The 23,413-nt window shown below is 36.9% G+C and overlaps 1 protein-coding gene across 6 annotated transcripts; it reads right to left on the reverse strand.

Moving 5' to 3' along the window:
* Window positions 1-72: 72 nt before the first annotated feature.
* LOC147518252 (ARM repeat superfamily protein) lies at window positions 73-23,413 on the reverse strand. 6 transcript variants are annotated; one of them, XM_086590147.1, is made up of 31 exons: window positions 23,256-23,413; window positions 23,023-23,151; window positions 22,792-22,949; window positions 22,674-22,718; window positions 22,519-22,597; window positions 22,350-22,423; window positions 21,875-21,981; window positions 21,326-21,502; window positions 17,736-17,939; window positions 17,428-17,635; window positions 17,261-17,335; window positions 16,831-17,168; window positions 15,423-15,618; window positions 15,057-15,303; window positions 14,650-14,983; window positions 13,514-13,691; window positions 13,274-13,423; window positions 12,881-13,142; window positions 12,313-12,765; window positions 11,385-11,851; window positions 10,164-10,303; window positions 9,898-10,079; window positions 9,385-9,780; window positions 9,174-9,299; window positions 8,988-9,053; window positions 7,079-8,898; window positions 6,718-6,997; window positions 4,260-4,493; window positions 1,698-2,222; window positions 1,406-1,538; window positions 73-602 (listed from the first exon to the last, which is right to left on the reverse strand). In XM_086590147.1, exons 1-31 carry the CDS (start codon window positions 23,322-23,324, stop codon window positions 346-348), a joined length of 8,109 nt encoding a protein of 2,702 aa, XP_086446273.1. In that variant the 5' UTR covers window positions 23,325-23,413; the 3' UTR covers window positions 73-345. The 6 variants fall into 6 exon arrangements, with proteins under 6 accessions (XP_086446273.1, XP_086446272.1, XP_086446271.1 ...); XM_086590146.1 differs by having other exon boundaries at window positions 10,164-10,300; window positions 15,057-15,312; XM_086590145.1 differs by having other exon boundaries at window positions 15,057-15,312.

A 23,413-nucleotide genomic window follows, 5' to 3' on the forward strand; every position in this document is an offset into this window, starting at 1 on the left:
GTCATACTTCTGAAGGGTAACAATTTTACGTAGTGCGTGGTGAAAATATATAAGATCAGGAAACGGAGGATATAAAGTGACTAACTTACAAATTTCAACTTATATATGTAAATTTAGCATTTTCCCAATCTCGATACAACAAAATTTCACAGCTTGAGAATTTGAAGCAGAGAAAACATGCGTCAAAACGTAACTTCCGTAACTACAACAATGGCCACTACAGAATTATTTAAATTAAATAGTATTTGAGAAGGGTTATAAACTTATAATGACTAGCACTATACACTGCTTAGATTACAAACTTCAAATATCTTGTTGGAGGATGCTGACCCTTTTTTACTTTTTTCAAGAATTCCACCTTCTCTTCTTCATTGTCATGATCTTCCTCTTCTTGTGGGCACGATGTTTGGCCGCAACCCTCAACTTTCTCTTGGCATTGCGCATTGGATTGACGGCAGCCATAAGCTTCTCTTCATGTTTTCTCTTGTCCCTCTTTGACTTGAGATTCTTCCTAATCTCATTATACACCTTCACGAAATTCTCTACACCTAAAGTTGCTCGTACACTATCTCGCACCTCTTCTGCAAGTTGCTTAACATCATCTGGAATACGAAATAAGGTACAAACACGTCATATATGATAAACACCAAAAAAGAAAAAGGTACAACAACTCTTACAATTTTAGCAAATCACAATCTAAGTTCAGAATAAATAAGTGACAGAATACACAATTAATGAAGGCCGGAAATTAGGAAGGGATAAAGACCAGAAAACAAAGACTAGTTGGGTCAGTGTCAACTAGATTAGTTGGTAAAACCTTTGAGTGATGATGATACCAGACGTCTGGGATTCAAACCAACGCTTGCACACTATCGAGTTACTAATCTCTTTAAAAACATGCTTGCCCACAAATTGAGCAGGTGCCAACTAGCAAAGTTGGTTAAACCTTTGGACGATGATACCAAAAGTCTGGGACTCGAATCCCCTGCCAGTATCAACAGGCTTGCCAATCAAAAAAAAATGTTAGCGAGATCAATTACCCCTTCCATAGGAATTTCAGGGGCTCAATACATAAATTAATTCCGAGACATCCGTACAATGCCAATGATTCAAAAGTCCAATAACAAAACCAGCCAAACATTAACACCCGCATTATATTAGAAATAATCAAAATTTATATCTAATCTATTTCTTTAAAAAAAAGCCTACAATATCATGACGACAAATACTCCAGCACCTTTCGTTAATTATCTAATAAACTAAGTTCTCATTTCATTGTATATGTGAGTATATTCTGTAGCAATGTAATCCACATAAATTATAGAAGAGAGATCTACTAGTCAGGGAGCATTGGCAAACAGATTCTATTCAAACTTGGGGAAAACAATTTACAAATTATAACTACCTGCAATGACTTTCCCAGCATAACCTTCGCAGACTTTATATAAAGGAAACAGTATGTCAACGGCATAGCACTGGCAACCCTCTTGACCAATCTGTGATGAAATAGTTCGAAAGCAATTGAACACGATCTTCATCTGTGCATGACAAGTAACATGACAAGATATTAGCAAAGTAAATAGATTTTCTTACGGTGGAATGGGGACACAAATCGTGTTATCACTATTATAAGATATTATGCAAACTGTGTATATGCACGAAACGTTTTCGAGTACATAAGCAAATCATATACCTACCTGAACATCTTCCTTTTGAAGTGCCACCTTTCCCAGTCTCTTCAGCAAAGGTGAGATGAGCAATGACTGTATATCCTCAGTATTGTCCTCTTCATTCTGAACCTTTACACCAGAAAGGGAAGCTAACATGACCTTTCCTTTTTTTGAACCCAATAATTGAAAGGCCTTAACAAAACCACCTTGTTCATGCACTTCAAGAGTAGACCAGAATTCTTGCAGACTCGTGCACTTTTTTTGTCTGACAAGTGAATGCACACCACATATTGCAAATACAAGATTTTGTGTGATGAGCACGTTTGCTGAATCGTCAGTTAATTGTGCCTTAAGTTGGCAACAAAAGGAAACAGCTATAGCAAAAAGGTGACTTGGACTCATGAGCAAGAATGCTCCTGTCATCAACTTTTCACTATTTTCCCGGCTAGCCTCTGACACTGCTGCGAAATATGAGGCCATGAGGCGGCTTGATATGGTGCGTATCCACATGTGTGGGTACACTAGAAAGTCACAAATTGCATTCCATATGTCCTGGGAAAAGGAGACAAGATTAAAGACACCTAAGTTTATGAAAACATAGAATACTTGTGATATTAGTGCTATTGACACCCTTCACAGACGAGCTATACCTCTGAACCTTCATCTGATGCCAAACACGACAATTAAAGCAATCAGCAGTTTAGTATATATTTTATAGCACTAGTCCCCGATGAAATCGTGAACATGGTTGAATTCCAACTGAACAGGAAATAACATTGAGTTCAGTCAAATGTGCACTTCCCCATTGATCAGCTTGTTTCCTTTCTATTTTTACTTTTGTTGATAGAAAAATGAGACCACATTGTCCTAAAATTAAATTATAACCGACCTTAAAATATATCTATCAAGTATCAACTAGTGCATCCATCAATTTAACATACATTATTACGTCAGGTTTTTCTACTCCCAAGAAACTTATTGGGTACCAATGTCGAAAGCTGTGCCCACAAGTTCAAGAGCAAATATGGATCATTCATTGAGACTGAAATAGCTCCACATCTCAACTCCCTTAAATGCAATAATTTTTTTTTCAAAGTTTTATCTTTTAATAGAAGCGCCAAAAGTAAACAGAAGGATCAGAACTTCACCACAGAATTTAAATACCTTAAGTACTATGATAGCATCATGTATATGCACGATTCATGTACTCCTAATTCAGTTATACTGAAAATTGTAAGAAGCTGGAGGCCATTTACTCAAGCAACTGATATTTCAGTCGAGTCATGTTACTGCTGTACACCTTTTGGGTTCTGTTCCATCTGCTTCTTTTGTCTATCTTTCTTGTTTTGTTCCCTATGCAAGACCTCACTCACCTTACTCTGTATCCATATATCATTTTTGAACTAAATAAAATGTCAACTCGTTCAAATGACAGGGTGGGGAACACTCCAATGAAATAAATAATGTGTTCTTCATTCCTGACACAACTAGCCATCTCATGGCCTTCTGAAGCCATTAAATTGACAAATATCTTACTCAAATTTGTAGACTTTTTACCACACTTTTGCAAAAGAATCAAAGTTTTAACTTTTAACAAATTGGACAAAATTTGCAGGCTCGGAAAATTTAACTGTGTTTCTAGGATCGGTACTTGCAGCTGCTTTGCAGGGACAACTTGCAATATTCACCAAACAGCAAGAAGAATCTACTTGAGTTTGTGTAAATGCTTGGCGTGTCTCTTTCAATACCATACAAGATTTACTGAAAGTGCAGTGAACAAGTCAAAAAACACTAAACCTGTAGAGTTCCTTTCTTAAAATAATGTACTTCTACCAGATAGTGACAGTGTAGAACTACCCAGACATGAATCATTAGATACATCGTTCAGCAGGGTTGTATAGATATTATGAACAGGTCATAATTAGCTGTAAGCAAACGAGTCTACATTCGACCTAATATTACATTTTTTGTACTTTGTCATAATTAGACAATTAGTTGTAAGCAAATGAGTCTACATTCGAGTTAATATTACATTTTTTGTACGGTAAAGTACAAGCGTTGAATCTGATTGGGTAATTTAGGACAAAAAGAAGAAACAAAACCCTTATGTCCAGTGTTTTAAAAAACACATCAAAGCCTTGAGGCTCACTGCCTCTGTGAGCCTCAGAGGCGCTTGAGGCTTAATCCTCAACAAATAAAAATAAAAATAATAGAATAAGGGAAAATGGCATTTGATGATGGAAGTTTGTGATTTCTAATAGAATAAGCTGTTTTGATGCTCAAAACATAACTAATGAGGATTTGTTAAACTATAAAGAAGTTGTGAGGGGCTAAGTCATCAAGAAACCGAACAAATAAATAAATAAAGTATAAAAACATGGAGGCTTAAGCCTCAAGGCGCTAAATCCCTAAAAGGCTTAAGGCGCACCTTGAGGCTTAACCCTCAATGCATTTTTTCTAACCTTGCTCATGTCAATAGAGTAGATATGGGAACACAAAATGCGCTGAATTAACAGTTTTTTCTTGCATTGAATATATTAACAGGCATAAGGTATAAGAAGATACAAATTCCAGAAAAATATAGCATACCTCGATATCCTTTCCAAAATAGAGTTCTGGAAAGTGAAGCACTATCTTCTCCAACAAAACAAGAGAATAGTAAGCTTCCCTCCAGAATGGAATTGTAGCTTCATTTGCATAATTTGCCAGCTCAGTATCACCAATACAAAGAGCTGACTTCAAAATGTTTTTAATCACTGGCAGAGCATTATTTATATGTCTTCGGAAGCTCTTCTTTAAGACTTCAACAAGCAATCCTAAAACCTGTATAACACTCAGAGATATCAGCAAGAGCAAAAAGGTTGTGCATAACGTCCTTTTCAGTAAGTGAAGCTTAGGACCCGAAGAATAGCATATACAGTGGCATGTGAATGTCTAACAATTGTGCATACATGAATAAATTATGGTAAGAATGATAAATGTCAGAATCTAAGTTACACTAACATGGATACATGTATCCGTATCCAACACAGATATGATGTGTCTGACACGGCGAAATATCAAAATTTGAGGTATATCACATAAAATATATGTCCGTGTCGTGTCGAGGATGCGTATCCGACACGGATTATTTTTCAAATATGGTGTGTCCATGTAACATAGGTCAGGCTGCATTAAACAAAAGAATGAACGGAAAGGCCATTAGATGCTGCAATCTAAAAACATACCAAAAAAAACCAATATGGGACCAGTCTGCTAAGAAGAAACGTGTTCTTTAACAAACATCCTGTGCATTCTTAAAAGTAGGATGCTCCTTATTCCCAATACAAGCCACCCTCAAGTCTCCACACCTGTCTCGTGCCGTCTCAGGTACACCAAACCCCACAGCCCCACACCCCGACGTCAAACAACCTGCAACTCCACTCCATTGTAGTTCCAATGACTTCCTTGTCTGGACCTCACCTCTGCTGTCAAAGGCGTTACGCAAGGCAAGGAAGGGACTGTCCATGAACGCCTAGGCGGTGCCTAGGGCTACAGTTTTTTCAGGGATCCTATGGTGTACAACCTCAAATTAACAACACCCAAGTATAGTAATTTCATTAAATTGTGCACATTGTTAGGTTTAGCTTTTTTTCTCATTTTTTAAGTGAAGATTGCCAGCGTCCTATCCCTTAATGGGGTAGAACCATTGTAACCCTGTAGAGACAAAAAAGAGTTACCTGCTGACCTATTCTAAAGGTTTATCATGTAAAACAGGATAAAATTAAGTCAGTTGACTCATCTTCCCCACCTCACCACTGCTACCATTACTGCCTCTTACCAGCACTTCCTGTTCCAACCTATTTTCCCCCTCTTATCACCACTTCAAAATGCTTCCACTATCTTGAATTAAGAAGACACAGAAACAATTAAGAAGGTACCAACATAGCATTAGATACCCAATTCAAATGCATTGAAGGACCTCATAGAAAATAAAATAAACTGGTGTACAATGAGGTACACACAAGAACCAATCAATTATTCAAATTTGGCCTGAATAATATTAAAAAGAGGTAAAACTCTTATTAGATTATGAACTCCAACTGAACAATTTAGTCAATGAAAGAATCAAGTATGTGGATAGCGCCAATGATGATTGTAGCCATGGTTGACCACCTCTATCTGAGAGAGAGTTTTAACTGAAAATTTTAATTTTTTTTTTTGTAACCTGTTATGCCAAGGGTCAATATTTTTTGTCTTTTAAGTTTTAAGAGGTAGGATGGTTCTACAACACACACCCCTCCCCTCCCCTCCCCCCCAGAGGGAACTCTAGCTTTCCTCTTTTTAAGATTAAAAAATATAACAGAAAGCAAGGTATGTGAGGCGGTACCGAAGCGCGACCTCCGCATTGCCTTTGACAGCATAGGACCCCTCATCAACCCAGATCTAGTGCTACAATTCCTGATTTATTTGATCCCATAGTTGAAGTAGATCTACACAAGTCAGAATCAGATCTAGCAAGTGACCACTCCAGATTGAACCATAAAAAAGTAGCAAGAGTGTAGAACAGAAGAGAAAGTGAAGAAACAAGTAAATGCTAGGATTGTTGTTTGAAATGTTCGTTAGAAACAGAAAAGGACTCTCCTTTCACAGTTAACAGGAGACATGTTGATACCCCCAAGACCTATAGGAACGTATTTGGTTGTTTTTTACGTGAAACCCCATGTCACTCGTGAAGAGAACCCTGTGAGAAGTTAACAATTTACCAGAAAGTCATATGCATCTGGCCAGTATATCAAAATAACAAAAGCAAAAAACAAAAAATAGCCAAACAAACAAACAAACAATAAGTTGCATTGACACATTGACACAGACACGTGTGTCCGTATCCTACAAGTATACGATGTGTCTGACATGGTGAAATGTAAAAATTGAGGTATATCACATACAATGTGTCCGCGCTGGGACACGTATCCAACAAGGATTATTTTCATGTAACATGGCAAAAACACCAAAAATTCAAGAATTTGCACATACAATTTATGAGCCATCATCATCATCATCTTACCTGTGCTGCAGCACTCCATAAGTTCTGCTTTTCTCCCATATACCATGAAAGACTGTACTCTAATATGGAATTGAGAGCACTCTGGCTAGTCCGTCCAATCAAAAGTTTGATTGCCGCACCAACCATTGAACGGACTTTATTGTCTTGGTCATTAGCCAAACAAACCACCAAATTCAAGAAGAATGTCTGGGCCTGCTCATCCAAAGTACTTCTTGGAAACTTGATAATGATAGCATGTAACATTTCAAGCACTGCTTCTCTTCCAGTTGAATGCTCATATCTGCAATTAGTGAAGTCACCATAAGAGTGACTGAAAACTAAAGAAAAAACTTACGTATGCATTTCCTAGAAAGTTCCTCACCGTAGATTTGAAAGCAAGAAATCCAGATGTTGTTGCAATCGTTTATGAGACATTGGATAATCAAGCAAGAACCGCAACAGTATTTGGCTACACTTCTTGCGAATAGGTTCGGCTTGACTTGTTACCATCAACTCACCAATCCGAGTAACAACATCAAATATCTCCTTGACTACTAGCTTCCGACGAACAATTGCCTTAAGAAGTAAAAGAGCAACAAAAGAAGGATTCCTCTCAAGATCGACAAAAAGTGGAAACTGGATCAACATATGAAGTTGATCATGTGAAAGTGTTATTTTAGTACTTCGCAAGAGCACTGTCAGTAAGGTTAGACAAGACTGCAACAGGGCACTACTAGTACTTCCAGACTTTTGGGCAATATCCAGTAGCAAGCTTTTGATGTTATCAGCATGGATCTCAAGCGATGGCAAAGGCAACCTTATCAAAGGGCCGAGACATCTTAGAGCTACAGACAAGATATCTTCGAACTTGGAAGTCAGGCAGTCGCTCAGAAGTTTAACAAAGGGATCTAACATGGGCAGCTGCTCATCTTTCTTGTCCAACTTCATGCTCTTCAAATGATTGTGCAACACTCGGAGAGCAAAGACTGTAACTAGATGAGAACTCTGTGGTTTGTATCCGCTTATCCATGGGGAACACTTTCTTTTGTCAAAGACTCCATCTGTTACATTTTTATTTGACTTGGTAGTCGAAGGATCTCTGCCTTGAATATTTTCTTCCACTATCCCATCTTCAATTAAACTATATACAAATACAAATAGGTCAGTGTTATCGACAGACGGGTTCAGTTCAATGCCTTCAGCTATGTGGTTCAACATTTTCTCAAGTTTTGCTTTCAATTTGGGTGTGAGATGCTTATGCAAATGAGCTTTAACAGGTGAAAGCAGCTTTAAAGCATGGGTTTTGAATGTAATGCTCTGGGAAATCAACTTCAAGGTGCCAAAAGACTTGGGTTTCTTGGTTTCTTTCATTTTTGACGCAATCTTTTCAACCTCTTTTTCCTCGGCAACATCTCCCATTATATCATTTTCAGCCACAGAAAGAAGCTCCTCTAAACAATAATCCAGCTTCCCTGTACTAGGACTAACAAGAGCCTTCAACAATACGAAATTGAGAGTATATCCCAATACATGCATATCACGACCTCGCTTCAAAGTAGCTCGCAAGACTTTAACAATGAACTGCAAGTATTCCAGTCCAAGTTCCTTGGAACATGCAGCTAAAGCGTGCCTGGCCTCATCACGTATGCTTTCCAAGTGATTTTTAAGGAAATTACAAATACGATGTATAATGCTTGAAAGTTGTGACTCCATGGTGTCCACCGGTAGCAACTTCAGTAATTTCAACGCAGCGATATTGATAGTAACATCAACTCTATCAGAGTCGGCACTCAGCAGCTTCTGTATCTTCGGAAGCACTGTTTTATGAAGACGACCCTGTATCAAAGAAGAGAAACTGGAACTGTTGCTGTGCGACGTAGTCAAGGAAGTCGCTCCAATTATACCAGTGCTCGTACCCTCAGAAACATTATCTTCAGTCTCCTGAATGATACGAGCGTCTGTAAAATGGAAATGGTCCAGAACATGGCATATAAGCCGTAATAGAACCCTTTGTCTGTCAGGTCTCAATGCCATCTCACGGAAGCATCGAAGTAAAAATGCATGATACGACTCCCATTGCATGTGACCAGCTATAGCAGCGAGGGACTCCAAGCATGCAATTCTGAGATGTTCTCTTTGTCCATCTTGTACATCAAACAACATTTTAAAGAATAGTTGGACAAAGACTTTTTTGGTGATCGTCTGCAGGTTATAGCAAGAGCCAGCCAGCACATTAGGCAGGTCACATTAGACAAATAACCACCAAGCTGGGGAGGGGGGGGGGGAATTACCTCTGAAAAGCCACCCGCACCAATAGCTTTCTTGAAACGCATCAATGCCTTTGCTCTCCTATGTATCTGTTAAAGGAAAAATTATATATCTATAACATGAAAATAACCTAAAGGAAAGAAAAGAACGGTGGAGAAGAACAACAAGAAAGATCCTATTTACAAAGAGAAATGGGCACAAGAAAGCACCTGCAAGTGAAGAATATTGTTGAAGAAATCTACTTCGGCATCTTTACTGCACAGATCTTTAATTGAATTTAATGTTGGTATCTGAGGAAGCCCCAACACCATATCTCGAAGCAAAGAAATCCATTCCTAAAATAATAAACAGCGCTACAATGAAAGACGGTAAAGAAAGTGCATTACAGGCCTAAACTACTAAAATTTCTAATATGAGTACCCTTTGAACGGAGATTCCTTTGTTCATTGCTTCTCCCATATGCTTCAAAAAGAATTTTTTGATAATGCGGTGAACGCATGCTTTTGTCCAACACGAACCAGACTCTATTGCTTCCATCCCTTCAGGCATTTCTGGTTTACTATTTCCATCAAAGTCCAAAATTAACGCAGCAAAGTGAACAAATGAGACAAATAACCTGTATGCACTCTGCCTCAAAATCAGTTCTTCCGATGACATATCAAAGACAGAGTGTGACAAGATGACTAATGTATGGTCTTCTCTGATGGTACTAAAATATTTCTGGTTGACTTTTTCGTAAGCACTGACTCTAATGTCGTAATCAAGTTCATCAAGTTCCAAGACAGAGACTGCATTCAGTTCGCGGAGAAGTTTGGCCTACAAATCAAGAAACAAGACAAGGATGACAACAATAACAAGAAGTATGGTATTAACAATAGCAATAGTAGAAATGCCAATAATATTAATAACAATTGTTGCTGATAAATGCATTACCAAAGAGACTACAGTTGGATCTTTTACTGAAAGGTCGTCAAGAAGATCACAAATGGACAACCGTACACCAAGTCCAGCAGAAACAAGAAGATGAGCCACTGCATTGAGAATCTTCCCAGTAACTTCAGCTCCCAATCTTGGTACAATCCCTCGAATGACATTCAAAACTTCCAAACACTCATCTGCAGTAAACAGCTAAAGATAAAACGGATCCGGATATAAAATAAAAAACGCCGAACGAAATTGTTGCCAGTATGATAACTCACCAGAATTTAGGGCTTTCTTGCACAAGAGCGGTAGCAAAATATCATCAAATTTTATTGCATCCAGAGGTTCAGTTATATACTTTGACAGTAGTTTGAAAATCCTAAGCTCTGTCTTCTTAGGCCATTTGAACGACTTCCTACTTTATGACAGTGGTGGTCAAAAGAGAATACATAACCCAAAAAAAAATTTATCAAAGTCATCATTACTTTCCCTGCCCAAAGATTTGATTCGGGAAGAAAAAATAGTACTACAACTATCTCCCCAAGAAAGAAGCATGCAAAACAAGTTTGAAATAACCACACCAACAGCCAAAATATTCTCTGATACCAAAGAATCATAAGAATCCAGCTTTGGCAAGACACGGAGATATAGGTATTTACAGCATCCTAAAGAATATTTCAGGAAGCTAGTAATATTCTGTACGGCATAATATTCTCTTTCTGCTATATAAATATGTCATATAAGGCAGATGGAGTGAGGCCAACAAGGAATACATGGGCAATATGTATATTAAAATTAAAATAGATAAATGGAACTATTAGACCTATTAGATCCTAAGTTAAATTGAAATATAAAAAATTGAGGTATACTACATACAACAAATATGCGAACCGTGCTACGCATCGGTGTTTTTTCAAGTCTTTAAACCTGTCGCTCTAACATCTCTCGGATAGTATGATTTTTTGAATTCAAGTTCTAATCTAAAAAATAATATAAAAACATTAGGAGGGGCTGAATATAATTTTAGTGACATGAACGAGGTTTTCTAAATTATTTTAAATAATATGAAGCTATTTTTAATTTCAATAAAGTGAGGGAGTTTTTTGTAAATTGTTTAAAAAATGAGGGAGCTGATTAGAGTAATTAAGGGAGGTGGTTCTAAAATCTTAAAATAGAGAGATTAGAAACATTGTTCGGTTGAGAAGTGTGCCTCCAAAAGACCCGGCTATCTTTTAGTGTAGAGATATGTGTCCATGTGTTTTCGATACGTACACGTGGATACGTATCCGACACGGATTATTTTTGAAATATGGCGTATCCATGTTACATAGATCAAATAAGAAGGAAGATGTTCATAATTAATTGGGCCAATTATAGGGAATATACAAGCTTTACATAAGTTTATCTATGGTATATAAAAACAGGTAATACCTGCCAATTATATAAGCTTTACAAAAGGTATATGGAAATAGGAACAGCCAAATCAAAACAAGTTCTACCTTTTGGAATCCCTGTCGCCTTGAAAGAAAATGTGCAAACTGTTGACAAGAGGCCCGAGATTAGGTAAAACGACACTATTAATTGCAAAATCTCCATTGTTGTCCATATTGCTATCAAGATTTAAGAGATTTTCCACAAAGGTAAGTACAGAAGCTGTAATTGCACTGGATGCTGACTTCACAGTCAGGATAGAAAAAATAGCAGGGACAAGACTTTCCTCCCTTTGAAGAAGTGCGGCAAGCGAGTGGCTTCTACTCAGTGCAAGAAAACATGAAAACAACGAACTTGGTCTCTCACTACTAGCACCCTCCTGCTTAAAAGCATCGACCGAAGTTTTTACAGATCTAAAAAATATGTCCCAGAATGAATAACCAAAATCATGATCCTCATACTTATTGAGAACCAAAGAAATTATTTTCAAACATAGAGATCTCTGATCCTTGAGCTGCTTTACAGTTGTAGTTGTCTGCAAAGGAGAAAGTTGGTTTTAAAATCATCATTGTATGCAAGATCCAAGCCTAGTAACTAACAAAATTAGCATATGTATCACTCCATAAGTGTAGCAAATGTTTTTAAGCTATCTTTGTATAATAAATGATCAACTGATACTTCTTATAATAGCACATTGAATTATCTAAAGCATTTGTCCAAATTTTGGTAAGAACTCACCAACTCTACAAGGATTTGTCTATCCATAAAACTGGTAACTCAACTCTCAGGCTCACAGATTTGATGGCCATGTCAGGAAAACCAAATAGCAAGTAGAACTAGTTCTATTTTAGTGCATATATGTTTCAGGCTTTCGGGCAAAACAAATTTAAGAGAAAACCAATATGCTATAAATTATTTTTAACAATAATAAGTTAATAACAATAACGGTAATAAATTAACACCCAAACACAAAATATTAGTAGGATCGAGTAATACCATTGGATTTTCATTAACTGCCTTATGTATGGTTAAGTTCTCACTCGAGATAATTGCAATTTGAGAAGCTTCATTGCTCTTTGCTGCATCAAGACTAAGTGTGCAGCTTTCTAATATCCGAACAACGAGGCCCATTAATAGACTGAGGAAGGGCCTAAGATGCAATTCATCAAATGATTTAACAGTGTCTTCAAAAACATGCAAGAAGCCATATCTCTTCTTCAATGTAATCTCCATTAGTTTGTCAACTGTGAAGGACTCTAAAACATTGCATGCTTGAAATGTTTCCAAAGTAATTTCACTCGAGCTCCAAAACCAATTATTGAAACCTTCATTTCCATTTAATGCGGGATGCAGAGGCTTTATTAGCAACACAAAAACGAGAAGAAGCTCAGTGATCTCCAGTTGTGCCAGAAAACATAGTATTGCCCTCCGGTGATGCACACTTGCATGCTGAGAATGGAGATTATGTTAAGATTTTATGAGGCACACACAAAAGTATAAACCAATTAGCTGCAAATAAACAGTGATCCAGCAAGAAGATAATAATAAAACTATAAAAGCATACCTTGCGTGAGGCAAGTGTTTTCAATTTTCTGACTTTCGGTATTAGCAGTCGGATAGCAATAGGAATTACTTGCCCTCTATGTAGATCTTCAATATGATTAGAATCTTTCGACAATGTCCACGTCGCAAGCTCTTCTCGCAAATTTTTGGACATAATCAGATTTCTGAGGTGTTGCTCATATGGGAGCAAGAAGTTGTCTTTCCAGTTCAATAGGCAATCAAGAACCTTTGACTGTATTTCAGTATCTGTTTCATCAAGAAGCCTGGAGAAAAGAGGTTAATTTTAGAGCACCGGTCGGTTGACGTTTCAATTGGAAGCAATTGAAATCCATGAACTTTTGTAAAACAAATTACTATAGCATCTAATCCTTTCATTCCTTTGGATCATACGAACCTCTGGACCAAAACCTCCTTTAGAATTTGGCTGCAGTACAAAGACCTAGGGTTCCGCATCAGTCTCAACAAGTTAAGCCATTCTTTGAGGACGACCCTCCATTCTTTGCCGTTACAGGAATGTGAGTTAAATGATCTCACATTACATTCTCTTAACCAAAAGAAGAGTAGTGAACATCAGCAAAATTTATAAAGTCGAAGGGATACATTAACAGTCAAAATTTTAAGAAAAGCTGGTTACCTCACAGAGTCGACATTGTACCCCAAAAACTTCAAGAATAAAGGCACAAGTCTCCGAGACTTAGATTCTGCAATACTCTGAACTCTTTGCAGTGACTGCAGCAACAGAGACAATACCATGGTACGCGGTGTGCTATCAGTGGGAGGATTCAAAAATGCATTGAAGCAGTCAACCAGATCTGAAATCAAAACCAAGGCAAAAGCAGACCCGTCAGGTACACAAATCAACTGAAATATTTATGTACGCTACTAATTAAACACATTTTAGAGGCATACAGCCCCATCCATGTCATTATAAGTAGAAGAGTAGTATGCGTTAACTTGCAGAGATGTGACATTCTTGGGGAGTACGCGATCATTTGGGATTCGAATTGGCTATTGAAAACTAGAACTCGAGATATGAACAATCATAATCCTGCGACCAGTGGCCCACTGGTCAAGCCTTGGGAGGTCTTGGATCGAATCCCACCTTTGTCGGTAAAAGGGGACTTTAAGGGTGTCCCTATGTAAAGTTGCAATGGTCAAAAAATAAAATAAAAAATTCAGTGTCCAAAAGTAATGGAATTTTGTGAAGAATGAAATGAAGCCAGTATAGTTTCTGAATCTCCCAAACCCCATTCCACCCACACACGTATAAACAGTTGGGTATTGCTAAAATGTCAAGGACTGTAGTACAAGGACTTAAAACTCATTTGAGAGGGGATACATGGGGCACCCCCAAAAAAAAAAAAACAAACAAACAAACACGCCACCACCACCAGGCGAATTAAGAGGATTTACACTCTACCTTATTTACTTTTATGTGACTCATTCTTATATTGCACATTTGAACTAAATTCCCCAGAACCTGGTACAACAACTAGACACCTAGAATTTTAATTTCTTTGTCAGGCGCATTTCCTCTGATACGTAGAATTTATATATTAGCAAAACCAAAGGATACATCAACACTTGAATTATTAGCCAGAAGCTAATGTTTTGAGACCAATATTCTACCCCCAACGTCACTAATACACTCCTTAAGTAAAGAGAGGAAACCGAACCCAAAAGAAACTCCCAAAAATCAGAAAAGGAACAAGAACAGGAGAAGGGAAGTGCATTCAAAGAAATTTCATGTATTTAGAGATTGGATCATACCCTTTGATTCTTTAGAGGATACAACATTCACCGATTGATTGCCAGAGGTGAGAAAGCGCAATTGACATTGTTCGAGATAACTTATGAGTTTATCCCATACAAGGACCGTGTATTTTTCTATTAGTACCGTGAGGCACTCTAGTGCAGGCACCCAGAGAGGGGCAAAACGTTTATGAAAGATGCCAATAATCCCATTCAATAGAAGAGGCACATAATCTTCGGAAATCCTTCCAGCAGAGAGATCCATTTGTATTTGGGAGATTAATAAAACAACCCTCCTGCTTGTGGAAATTGACAGAGGAGTTGCCTCGATTGAAAGGAGTATCTGAGTAACCTGGTTGTATAAAGTTCAACAATCAACAACCAGTAGTAAGAAATGAGAACAGCAAAATAATCATAGTACATACGTTATTTCGATCTGTATCCTTATTGCATGGCTGACAACCCTCTAACTTCAATTTCTTTTGAGCAGGCTGATCACATTCAAGTCCATCTAGACTTTCATATTTGCACAATATCCTCAGAGTTGAAATGCGAATGACATCCTCTGGAAGGCTCAAACTATCAGCAAAGGCATGGATAGCCTTGATAGCATTTGTTGCATCAAGCTCCGACTTAACTGTCTTACAGCTAGTATCTTCTTCGCATGAAGACCTATCATGGCTATCAAGGTTGATGAGTTCTCAGATACATCCATCAGAAAAAAGTCATTTATTTGAATATGAAGAAAAATGGGAAACTAAATTTTACGAATTAAGTCACAAAGAAATTACCCATGAACAGAGTCCAAAAACTCAGCTACAGCAAACAAAACTTGCGAAGATGATTTGTATTTCTGTGCAAAGTCCAAGAATGTTTTTGTTTTTTCTGCGAGGGCAGACTTTTCACTTAAATACAATTTGTGATAGGAAGTCAGGGCAGCACCAACTAGACCCTGCCATGTGCGTTTGGAAACACCTGCCACATTGTCTGAGAGAATTTATGGTAAGTATTGTGCCAGATATCATAAAATATCAGTACAGTAAGCCTAAAGTGAGCACAATCTGATCAACTCTTGTCCATTATTTTATTTTTATTTTTGATAAGTAAAATATATTGATTAGGATGAAAAAGGATACAAATGTGAGAGAGAATCTCACTAACAGGGTGCAGCAACTATACACTGGAAAACCAAATGATGTGAATTAGGGTTTCATTGCGATTAAACGAATTCTGAATAAAACTAATTCAATTCAATCTCCAAAACTAACTTGGCCAAAGGCCTACAACTCCTTATATAGGAAAACAACTTCTAAATCAATTAAAACACCTTAAATTCGAAATTAATAATAACCCCAAAATACCCTTATACAAAATAACATAAAAATACTAACTAGATCCAATTCTAGTACTCCCTAATGAAATAGAAACTAATATAGGACTCAATTATTAATGTGAAACCCTAATTCACACCACCAAAATCCTCACCAAGACCTAAAGACCGTTCTAAGGAACTCCTTTAAAACAATTACGCCTCCTATGGCGACCCAAATACAAGCTCCCAATCAACTACCCAGACTCTAGTAAATATGACACCACTAGCGATAAATGCAGTTAGTCTATAGGATCATCTTCATGTTCCCTCTCTATGATAGGCTGATTAGTGTCGAAATCAAGCCCCAAAGTGTGCTCAATCACACAATCCTTACTGTTATTTCCATGTATTTTTACAGTTTTTTTCATTTGAAGAATACTGCATGAAAGCTGAAAGTTATATAAAATGAAACGCAAACACTTAATATCAGTACATGAATCTCCATTCTCAACAATCGAGTGAACTTTCATATATTCAAAGAAAACACAGAATCTTGGTTGAGGGTCAAGGATTACATTTTCCTGACAAAAACTGGGAACCTTTATATCATGCATCCATGTGGTCAGCAACTAACGATATAAGTACTTGCTTATATGTACCATCTGGCTTTAAATTTTTGCATCCAGGTAGATTCTTAATGATATCAATCTTTCTTTGCATGTCAAAGTAGCATAAGTCAATTTCACTAATACTTGCGAAGTGCTTGACACCAAGCAGTCAAGCACATACAACAGTCTTTGCCACGTGCACATTATACTCAAGTTACAAGTTTCCTCACAAACAAATTTTGTTGTAAACAAGATGGAGACAGATAAGAGTAAACTCACCTGCTTCAATTATAGGGAGTTGATCAAGTGCAGCCACCAAATCCATAATCAAGGAATGGTCTGCTTTCGGCCAGGAAATATGGGGGTAGCAGCTAAGAACTCCCCACAGTAAAGCCAACTTCGACTCATTAAAGTGCATAGTTGACGGCTGCTCCATATGTCTAATATCTTCTATTGCCTTAGCAATAGATTCCTGCAGGAAATTGCACACTCTTGGAACCTTCTCTTCAGACACCTCACTAAAGCAGAAGGAGGTTGCTTGAAGCTTCTCAAAGAATATCAGCATCAAATTTATAACTTCCTCCGATGGTGAAGCCTCAACTAGATGATTCATTGCACTGGAATTATGAGACAAACAGAAAACATTGAGCACGAAAAAAACCAGATCAGAGACGAGAAGTTCACAAACAATAAAGCCCTCAACACAAACCTCAGGATCTGGCTTCTAAATGCTTCCAATACACACGGATCCTTTTGAACGAGATCTCTAAGAAAAGTTAGCAAACTGAAAGCACCAGCCACAAATTAGAGTTATCAAAAAGAAAAGGTCTAGCATGTTCAGAATATGAGGCAGAAATAGTTCTTTAGATGCCCTACCTTTCATTTCTTAGCTCAAATACAGGAGCCCATTTAGATGGAAGAGAAGTGATTGCTGATGGACCACTAGAAAGCCCATCAAGAAGGCAAAGCATTAACTGCAGCACCTCGTTAATAACTTCAGAAATATGATCTGCAGTAGCCTCATCGCCAGGCACAATATATTTATGTATGAGCGACTTCACAAGATCAAGCATTGGCTGGTAGTCTGTATAAATGACCATGCAGATTACACCTAATATCATTAAGTTTGGAAAAAGTAAACTTGAAAGAAATAGGCAAGAAGAAACATTAAATTAATAACTCACCAGAAATTTTTCCCCCATTACTGAACTGAATACTGGATACAAGAAGAGCCAACACATGACTCAGATGCAACAAATTTGCATCACTTACAGAGCCAGAAATTTCATCAAGTAAGCAATCCCACATCAATTTCAACTCCTTGGAATGAAGTTCCTCGCATAGTCTTCGAAAGGTAGCAGTTACTACCTCAACAACAATCAACGAACCTGTAATTAAGCTAACATTTAGGGGCATAATTGAAAGGTGGTAAACAACTCATGCACGACATCATTACAAAGCCAACTCAACTGAGCCTGCAGCGCCTAACGTTCAACAGCTAAGCTACGGAAGCAGACACAATTTAACCTTAAACCATTAAGATGCCAAAACTGACATAAAAACAGTTTGGAGGCACGCATTCAATTAAGAACAATGCCACTATCAAATATGATGAACCATACAGTCATGCTAAAGGTTATTTCCTCTAAACATTTTTTACCACTAATTGTTTTAGATCAAGGTAAAAAACTAATAATCACATGCCTGCACATTTCATAAATGTAATGTATTCAATACCTATATATTTAGTATCTTGTTAATGTTACATCTTTTGTTTAGAGAGGTGGGTAGACTGAATTATTTTCACATCTATCTTTTTTTAATGTATACAGATTTCACTACTACTATGGTGTTGGAATCCCAGGCAAGTCATCTGGGCTCGTGTAGGCAGGCCGCCTAAGCCAATTTTTAGAAGATAGACACTAACCACCACCAAGGTGGCACTATATTCATTACATCTTTCAGCCTCCACCAGCTGCGCTCACCCCACCCTCTACCCTCCTTCCTCCATAGCTTAAATCCTTCCCCCTTGCCACCAGAGTACTCAAGGTCCACCATTGCACCTTCCTCCTCTTGTTCATCGTCTTCCAAGTCCTCATAATATCGACTTTCATCACTCCAATTCTCCTTCATTGCTTCCTCCTCCTCTCTTGCTTCGTTTTCATCAAGCATTTATGTTATCTCACCCCTGCTATTGGCGACATTAACACACACACACAAAAATGCCAAAGTCCAACAATTGTTACACATTCACCAGACCTTCCTCTTGATGGTAATATCACCCCATATGGACGACTAAAACAAGAGGTCGGGCAATTTGGTGAAAGATAAGATGTATCAGAGCGTTATCACTACATGGCTAACTGAGGACAACCTAAACTTCATATAAAAGTTTAAATATGGTCGGATAAGGAGCTATCTGCTTGGAAAGCACAAAAATAAAAAAGATTAAGGTTCTAACACTACCACTTTGTCCAATTCTTAGATATCAATTCCCCACACTTTATAACTGATGAATGAAAATGAAAAAAAATATAACAATCATATCTGATAAGCATATGATTTGAAAATATCACCACCAAATATTACTTTTTCACACTGTATAACACTTGTTCATTTTCTTCAACTATCTCATAATCTCAATAACCATATACACAAAGATGAAACAACTTGGATATGAAAACATAACATATGGTTATATGGATATAACGTGGAAATGAAACCAATATAACCGAAGAATGAAAGGAAATAGGTAGCCCAAATATAACAATAATGCGGGTATGACAAAGGAAACGTATATTAACACATTATTTGGTTTCAGAGTATTTGGAAATGGAAATCTAACCCAGTATTGTTTTTTCACTTATCAAAAGAAAAAAGGGAAACAGAAAACAATGATATAAATGGTAACCAATCTTTATAAGCAGGCCCATGAACTGTAGCGGCTCAAAAGCACAACAGTCTTTTAAGCATATCAGTGTTTTGTGAAGAAGAAGAAGAATAAAGTGGCTATTCGGCTAGCTCACCTGCTCGCCCACGCCTATATATATTTAGGGTCAGGCTATGTTGACATCTTATTTTGACATCCACAACTTACACAATGAACTAAGGGCAGATTTTTGGTAGAGAAGATCTTCCTATCATGGATAGAATCTCCACAAAAATTCGTCTCAATTGGATATGTCTAGCTTTATTAAAAATAGTGTTAAAATTGTGGACCATTAGATAAATATCGAACTTAAATACAACTTTTGACAATGTTAGACATGTTCAAATGACTTGATATTTTGTGGAGATTTTATCCATGGTAAGAAAATCCTCTCTACCAAAAATCATCCCTTAGTTCATTGTGTAAGTTGTAGATGTCAAAATAAAGTGTCAAAATAAGATGTCAACGTAGCCTGACCCATATATATTGGGGTTGAATTCATTTTCTAGATGATCTTAATCGTAGGTAAAACTTCACCTAGAAAATGAATTCAACCCCAATGTTTTATGGATATGATATAATCAACATTAAGATCATCTCCACAAAATTTCAAGTCATTTGGAAACCTCTAACATTAGCAAAAAATGATTGCAAAAACTCGACATTTCTGGACCGTTAGATTTCTTTTTAAAAATGACAACAATTTTTATCTATGTTAGAGGTTTCTAAATGAGTTGAAATTTTGTGGAGATGATCTTAATATTAAGTATATCATATCAACAAAAAATTAAGTTTGAATTCATTTTCTAGGTGAAGTTTTATTTACGTACTTATTTTAAGTTAACTTAAGTAGCTACTTTTTAGAGGACTATATATAGTAAGACTACCTAAAAGGCCCAAGCTACGCATGTTTCTTTATGAAATTTTATACATGGACCCAGACATTCTAGCCCAGTCAAACAGCACAGTGAGAGACTCACCCAATGACATGCTTGCGCACACCAATTTTCATTTTTTTCTCCTTTTATTTTCTCTTTTTCCATTGATGAAAAATAAACGTAACTAACTAAATCTGAGAGACAAAATCGGTAGGGTTTCATTATCTTTATTTGTGATTTCCACTAACAAAGTATCCAACTTTGAGCAAATTACAAACTTTTGTAATTGTTTGTGGAAGAATGAGTAATGGATGTCAATCCCCACTACCATGTTGTTAAATTTTCCACATCCATTTGAACTCCTTGGTTCGTCATTTCTACTTCTTTCTCAAAATTTTGCATCTACCATCAGTTGGAATTAGTGAGCTCTTCACATGTTTGTCCAACGCTTGCCTCATTAGCCATAATGGACTGCCATTTTGTTTACTTGCTAACAAAAAAATTTAAAAAAAAAAAATAGGTGACAATAAACACTAGAGTTTAATCTTGATTGCTTTCAAATTTTTGCATCGTATGTTGTTCAATTTGGATCTGTTTATAGAGGGAGAGAACAAAAGAGATCACTGAAGAAGTAGAGACGGAACTGAAAGGGGGCCCTCTATTAGAGGACACATCAAGGGGTTGTTTGACTGGGTCCGCATAGAATTTACTGCCCCAAGCATTTTTATTGACCGCTGACGTGTCCTTTTTTAATAGAGTTTGGAACTTAAGCATTTGAAGTTATTATTATGTCCTCAGTAGTTTATATATTTACTGAGATCTATCCTCACTTTCAAGAAATGCGCTAGGTTTTATTTTTAAGTTTGGGCATCCATAAGGGGCATAATTAGGGAGAGGAAAAAAAAATATCTGCAGACTTTATAACAGAAGAGATTGTTTGAAGACTTGAACAAGAAACATAACTTACCTTCCCTGCCACCTATGCTAATGATGCAACTGTTCACCAACAACCGTAGAACTCGGTCAGCTCTTGAGTGGAACTTCATTGAAGTTCCTTTCATAATATGAAATAGTAGAGCACTTGCCGCAGATTTCCTTGAGACTGATGGTTGTCTTACAACTTCCTGTATGATATCCCTGATACCTGCAATATTTGATGTTCAGTTGCAAGCCATGCATAAATAGAAAGCACAAAAGATCCTTCAAGCGCATAGACCAACCGAGCTAACCCCCAAGCCCAACTCACTAAAGATGAATGTCATGTTAAAACCAACTCGTGTCCAAATCAATTACTGATCATGCCACATCCCCAAATCAAGATAAAGACACAAAAAGTAAAAGAATTGGTATACTAGTGAGCCTAGTAGGCACGCAAGTTTTGTGATATACAAGTGTTCATTTTAATTAATGTATAGTATGTTATTAACCTATCATAAAAGGTTCCAAACATTTATTTTTTTTTTTTGCTTCTTCTTTGGGCCAGATAAACTAACTTAAAAAACTATTATGATGGTACCTTTAAGAAGTTGCTTGTCAGGTGCATTCCTAAGCAAAAAGGAAACAGATTCCGCCATGAATTCTTCGACATAATCTTTTGGATAATACCGTAGACGAACTGTGATTCTTCAAGAGAGAGAAACGTGTTAGAAATGTTAAGCAAGTAAGATGTCAAGGACTAGTTATTTAAAGTTTTTAGCATATAATCTCTGTGTCTATGAGAGAACATAGCATATGAACGGAAATAACCTAAGAGCGGCACCAAAAAGTTTCAAGTCTTTCCTAATCTCAACGTTGTTCTCCTAGGGTTTTTTTTCCGTGTCTATCTCAATAACTTGTCACAAAATAACATGATCCAAGAGGGTAGGATTAACGGCATGAACACAGAGTATATGAAAATTGTACCAAATAACAAGCTTTAATATATAAACTCTGCATAATCCCTCTCCACAGTGTGTAAAAAATTTGTAAAAGTAGATCACTTGTTTACTTACTTCAGAAGCTCAGAAATGTCTTGTATAAGATACTTCTTCAAGTACATCATTATATATGACCATGATGTGAAAATCTGTGAATAAGATACAAGATCAGAGTAGTAAGTTTATTGGTATGTCAAGTAGCTAAAATCAAATAAAAATAACTATATGTAACCGTGGCACTAACCTGCTCGAGGACTTCAGGCTCTCTATCAGCCCCATTATCAAGGAGGTTCACTATTGCATCACTAATCCTCTTTAAAAAACTGCATACAAATGATCAAAACATAATCAGGATAGACTATTAACTAACAACGGAATGCACGTAGAGGAGGAACTTACGGCAAAAAGTCTTTTAGGAGATCTCTAGAAAGAGCTGCAATGAGCCTGTACACAGAAAGCCATAGTTAATTTTACATACTACCTAATCATACAGTGTCGAAATCAAAACTACTTGTACCTGAGTATAGGTTCAAGAGACAATCTTGCAGTTACTTGTAATCTAGAAACAAGCTTATTGACAATAGTTTCTTTATGTAACAAAACTTGGGGTAACGTCTGTACCCACGGCATCATTTCCTCGTAAAACGATATAAAATCCTCCGCCGTATTCAACTCCTATAAATATATGAATATATATATCAAAACACATACACATTAACACATTAACAAATTAAACAAAAAAAATTACCCTCCATTCGATAAGACAGTCTCTTAGAAAAGAAGAACCGTTTGATGGTTCGGCTTTTAATGGGTCAAGACTTCGGAATACGTTTTCGCCGATATTTATATCTTCTATTCTCTGTGAAAAGTTTTTGAACTGGAAAAAAATCAATTAGTTAGTACTAAAAAAATAAATAAATAAATGAAAAAGAGTTAAGGGTTTAGACTTTAGAGAGAGTGAGTTATTATTATTATTATTACAACAAAACGTTTACGGCCAGAAGATGTGTTGAGTGACTTGACGGCTTGTGAGTGTGAAGGTGTAGCCATGGTGACTCAGTTTTTGAAGAGAAAAAAGAGACTTGTTTTAGTTGAGGCGGAACCGACTTACATACACATGAAAGAAAGGCAGGGTTTTA

The sequence above is a fragment of the Coptis chinensis genome, chromosome 2 (assembly GCF_015680905.1).
Source record: "Coptis chinensis isolate HL-2020 chromosome 2, ASM1568090v1, whole genome shotgun sequence".
Classification (NCBI taxonomy): Eukaryota; Viridiplantae; Streptophyta; class Magnoliopsida; order Ranunculales; family Ranunculaceae; genus Coptis; species Coptis chinensis.